This window comes from Crocuta crocuta, unplaced genomic scaffold, assembly GCF_008692635.1.
Source record: "Crocuta crocuta isolate KB4526 unplaced genomic scaffold, BGI_CrCroc_1.0 scaffold299, whole genome shotgun sequence".
In the NCBI taxonomy this organism is placed as follows: domain Eukaryota; kingdom Metazoa; phylum Chordata; class Mammalia; order Carnivora; family Hyaenidae; genus Crocuta; species Crocuta crocuta.
The window spans coordinates 2,557,159-2,562,389 of record NW_027532747.1 but is presented as its reverse complement, the minus strand read 5'-3'; the positions used below and the strand labels follow the sequence as shown (position 1 = coordinate 2,562,389).

The following is a 5,231-nucleotide window of genomic DNA, read 5'->3' as shown; positions in this document are numbered from 1 at the left end:
CCGTCCGCCTCTGTTTGTTCATCGGGGCTCGTGTTACTTCGGGGGGGCGGGGGGCTTATTGGGTGAGGCGGCTGTGGTGTGGCCGGAAGCCGGGGTGCCGGATTCTGCTCCCAGCTTGGCCCCTACTGGCAGTGCGACCTCGGGCAAGTCTTAAAGACATCTCTGAGCCTCAGTTTCCTCATCTGTAAAACAAGGGTTGGCATTAAATGAGAAGGCCCTTTCCAGCTATCTGGTTTTTTTGTCTTAAATAATGTGATATTTCTACTGTAATCCTAAGTTAACTGTAAGGGGGGCTTGAGGGGGTGGTTTCTTGCATCAGTGATGGCTGTTTAGTGGTTGGATCCTTTGTACCAGCTGCGGTGTGAACCACTAAGTTTCTCTCTCTGTTCGAAGGGCTGCACAAAGATGTTCAGGGATAACTCTGCCATGAGAAAACATCTGCACACCCACGGCCCCCGAGTCCACGTCTGTGCAGAATGTGGCAAAGCTTTTGTTGAGAGCTCAAAACTAAAACGACACCAACTGGTTCATACTGGAGAGAAGCCCTTTCAGGTAGAGCCAGCCCCCTCCCCTTCCGCGCCGCTTGCAGGTGTAGGCAGGGCCGGGTCGGGGAGGCGCAGCCCGGAGCCGCGGGAAACAGCTGGTGTCCGACAGAGCGCAGCGAAGGGCTGCCTGGGTCCCAGGTCCCGGGGGCGGGCTGTAGGGGTGGGGGGGGCGGGNCGTATTTCACGTGCGGAGGAAAGCAGGGTTGCTTGCATACGCCTAAAACTGCATTCCTAGTGCGCTCACGGGGCCTTGTAAGCAGTTTACTTTCTGTGATTGGCGTAAGCATGTGGAGTTCTCATTGGCTGGGAACTCGCGAAACTTTACTGCACGAGAATAAGTATAGTTAATATATTGTCTTTTTTAGAAACTCGTAGCGCGTGAACAAACTAGCAGTGCAGCTCTAAAGTTAACATGGTTCTTTTTTTTCTTAACTTTTTTTAATGTTATTTTTGAGAGACTGAGCATGAGTGGGGGAGGGGCAAAGAGGGAGACATAGAATCCGAAGCAGCTCCAGGCTCTGAGCTGTCAGCACAGAGCCCCATGTGGGGCTCGAACCCACGAACCGTGAGATCATGACCTGAGCCGAAGTCGGACACTCAACCGACTGAGCCCCCCAGGTGCCCCCTTTTTAACTTAAAGTAGTATCTGTCCCCAGCGTGGGGCTCGAACTCAGAACCCCAGGATCAAGTCACATGCTCTCTGACTGAGCCAGCAGGGTGTCCCAACATGGTTCTTTTTGACACTTGACACCAGAACACTTCTAATCGTTTGTATTTTTATTACTTACTTAACGTTGGTTTATATTAGAGAGTGCGCATGCACGCGCAAGCTGAGGAAGAGCAGAGGGAGGGAGACAGAAACCAAGGCAGCTCCAGACTCCAAGCTGTCAGCACAGAGCCCAACGCGGGGCTCGAACCCACGAGCCGTGAGATCACAACCTGAGCCGAAGTGGGACGCTTAACCGCCCGAGCCCCCTGGGCGCCCCTCCTTTGTATTTTACCATTTGAACCCTGTACAGAAGTCCTCAGGCCTCCACGTGGTACTGAGGGAGATTCTTGGCATTTTGTTGAGTGTTTGTCTTCCCTCGTAAGTCACGAGGGCCGTCCAAGGGTTCGGGAGTTGCCCTGTGACGGGCCAGCCCTCGGCCCCCGAGCAGGGAGGGCACGGTGTCCGACGAGGGGAGCGGGCTGTCCCCACGTGGCCACCTACACCCCCGGGGCCCGGGCGCAGTCTCAGCGGCTCTCTCTGGTCTCTCTGGACAGTGCACGTTCGAAGGCTGCGGGAAGCGCTTCTCACTGGACTTCAATTTGCGCACACACGTGCGCATCCATACCGGGGACAGGCCCTACGTGTGCCCCTTCGACGGCTGCAATAAGAAGTTTGCTCAGTCGACTAACCTGAAATCTCACATCTTAACACACGCTAAGGCCAAAAACAACCAGTGAGAAGAAGCACGGAGAAGACCCTTCTCGAGCCCGGGGAGCCTCTTCCTTCTAGGAGCGTGATTGGGAATAAACACGCCTCTCCTTTGTATATTGTTTCTAGGAAAGAATTTTAAAAATGAATCCTACACACCTAAGGGACATGTTTTGATAAAGTAGTAAAAATTAAAAAAAAAAAACTTTAATAAGATGAGATGGCTGAGATGCTCTATCTTGCTCTGTAATCTCGTTTCAAAAACACGGTGTTTTTGTAAAGTGTGGTCCCGACAGGAGGACAATTCATGAACTTCGCATCAAAAGACAATTCTTTATACAACAGTGCTGACAACGGGACTTCTTTTCACATTCTTATAAATACGAAGCTCACCTGTTGCTTACAATTTTTTTAATTTTGTATTTTCCAAGTGTGCATATTGTACACTTTTTGGGGATATGCTTAGTAATGCTACGTGTGATTTTTCTGGAGGTTGATAACTTTGCTTGCAGTAGATTTTCTTTAAAAGAATGGGCAGTTACATGCATACTTCAAAAGTATTTTTCCTGTAAAAAAAAAAAGTTATATAGGTTTTGTTTGCTATCTTAATTTTGGTTGTATTCTTTGATGTTAACACATTTTGTATAATTGTATCGTATAGCTGTATTGAATCATGTAGTATCAAATATTAGATGTGATTTAATAGTGTTAATCAATTTAAACCCATTTTAGTCACTTTTTTTTTCCCCCCCGAAAAATACTGCCAGATGCTGATGTTCAGTGGACTTTCTTCGCCTGTTCAGTTACAGAAAGTGGTGCTCAGTTGTAGAATGTATTGTACTTTTTACCACCTGACGTGTACACCTCGTGTAACAGAAAGGGCAACAATAAAACAGCAATCCTACAGAAAGAATACGGCAGAAAAAGATCTGTAAGCACAGTCTTCTTTCCTTTTGTTGTCCAGAATAATTCTCATTCTTGAGCCTCCCAGAAATTGGAAGCTAAATAAAGCACCTGAAGTCTCCTTTACTTTTGCACTCAGCTTACGGTGACCTGTGATCGAGCAGCGCAGATACTTTAGTCCTTCCCACGCATGCTGAGCTCTTGAGAGCGACTAGGTGACAGGCAGCCCGAGTTAAGGAACTACCTCAGAGAAGCCCCCCCCCCCCACCGCCCCCCGGCCAGGCCCGTCAGAGACATGATTTTGATTTTCGCTCCCCCGGCAAAAGCACGGCCCAAACAGCTGTGCCCTGGCCTGTGCGCACGCACGTGCTCAAAGCAAGCTGGCGAGCAGGGCAGGCACCGGGCACCTCTGCGGCTCAGAGGCGCTTCTGCTTCGGGGCTGCTGGTCGGAGAGCCGTGGTTCCCGCATCCGGTGGAGTCTTTAAATGCTGGCACGTGCGGCACTGGAGCGCCCGGTGGCTTTAATGTCACACACGTGCAGCTGGATACGGAGTGCAAATTGGCAGGGCGATTCGGTGATTAAGAAAGTTGTACTCAGTGAGTACTTTCCCTCTCACATTGTGACCTCCTAAATGCACGGTTAAAAATTTTGAATTTTACTTAGAGTCAAATATCAGACTCGCGAGACTCTTTTGTAAACCGCCACGGTGCCGCAGAACCGCATCGATTCAGACCACAAACACACTGTGTGTCTTTGTGCTTACGCTTGACTCTGCGCTGGCTGATCCCTGAGATGTGATTTCCAGGATGTCCAGGACACCATCAGGTCCAAAGGTAGCCCTGTCTCTTCCAGCTTCCCTGTCGCTCCTGTACAGGAGGGCTGGTGGCCTAACGACCGTGACCCTATGGCTCTCCGGAATTTTGAAGTGCCTTCTGAATCCTAAAGTGAAAATTTTAACTTCAGACACTTTTCTTTTATTCGTTCAGAATCTGTTATCCATTGGGTAGTGTGCTGGAAGTGAGGTAATCAGAAGACCCCAGCTGTTCCCTGGATAAGCCAGGCTTTGCTGAACCTGGCAGTCAGGAGAGAGGTAAGCCCGCGGCGGAGGTCCCCTCCAGAGCTGCGTGCCCCGGTGGTTCTTGGCCGGGCCTGGGGCCGAGGCCTCCGCCGATGCCCCTGGTGCAAAAGCGCCCACACCTTCCCCCCCACCCTCAGGTGGCCTTGCTAGGAGTCGGGAGCCACGCCACCCCCGCCCAGCACTGCCACACGGGAGCCTGGGCCCGGCGCCGTCCTCAGGACTCCTGCCCGAGAGCCCACGGCAAGGCAGACTCGTGCCGCGCCAGCAGCCCCAAGAGCCGCGCCGTGACCTGCAGAGAAGCCAGGCTCCGGTGTGGAGCAAGGTCCCCCCTTCCTCTGTGCCTTGATCCCCGTGGGGGATGCCTTGGTCATCTCTTCCGCCCCTTCCGTCTCTGAGTGAACAGTCGTCACTCCCCGTGACTCTCTGTCCGTGTGTCTTCGCTCAGGCTGCAGGGTTCATTGCCAGCAGGAATTTGATCGGGGGGCTGAAGACCCCGTAGTGTCCCAGGCTCCTCGTTGGTGGTGATCTCCGTCCCCCAGAGTGTAGGAAACTAGTCCGCGAGCGGCCATGTTAAGAGTAGCAGTGGTTCTCATTGGCTGGAGCCCAAACCCGTTTTGCTTGTGGTGAGAATTTATAATTTGCTAAAGATGTGATTTACTAAAATTGGAAGTGGTGTTCTAACAGTGAGTCACTTGTCTCGAGGATTAATCTGATTTGTAAGTAATACCGATAGACCTATTTTCTTACATCCCAGCGGAAACAAGTGCGTTTCCAGCGTATGTAATATAAAAACTAGAGGATACGTTTACACTTAACAAGATGTTGTTTTCTATTTTTGGATTTCTTATTATTTCCCCCCCTTTTTGGTAGTGGGGCTCAGGGGGAAGCATAATATTTGTATAAAGAACTGTCACCCCAGAGTGACCTTTATTTTCCAAGGTGACCTTGAACTCACGCTGTTGGTTTCATATGGTGTCTGTGAGCTGTGCCTAGATTCGAGGCCTGAGAATTTGAGGAAAATCAAGATTTCTCCCCCTCCCACCCCGCCATTCGGTTTCCACGTGCAAGCTCTTTTAAATGTCACTTGCTTTGCTGGATTTGAGTGCAGTGACGGCCCTTTGACAGCATAGTGTCTCAACACCGGCCGCTGTTCCCAAGCAGAGTTCCCAGCTGTCACTTCACGGGGGAGAGTCCCTTCATTCGGCGAGAACCTAGGGAGACCGGCGGTCGGCCGAGCGGTCGCTGCGGTGCGGTGAGGGGGCTTGCTACTGCCCCCGCCCTGCCCGG

At 51.3% G+C, this 5,231-nt stretch overlaps 1 protein-coding gene across 1 annotated transcript in view; it reads left to right on the top strand.

Moving 5' to 3' along the window:
- Positions 1 to 2,991, top strand: part of YY1 (YY1 transcription factor) — a 28,755-nt gene extending 25,764 nt beyond the window's left edge. The window contains exons 4-5 of the mRNA XM_077780909.1: positions 394 to 552; positions 1,809 to 2,991. Of these exons, the coding sequence (XP_077637035.1) occupies positions 394 to 552; positions 1,809 to 1,991 (342 nt within the window). The 3' untranslated portion in view covers positions 1,992 to 2,991. The remainder of the gene's footprint in view (positions 1 to 393; positions 553 to 1,808) is intronic.
- Positions 2,992 to 5,231: the final 2,240 nt, after the last annotated feature.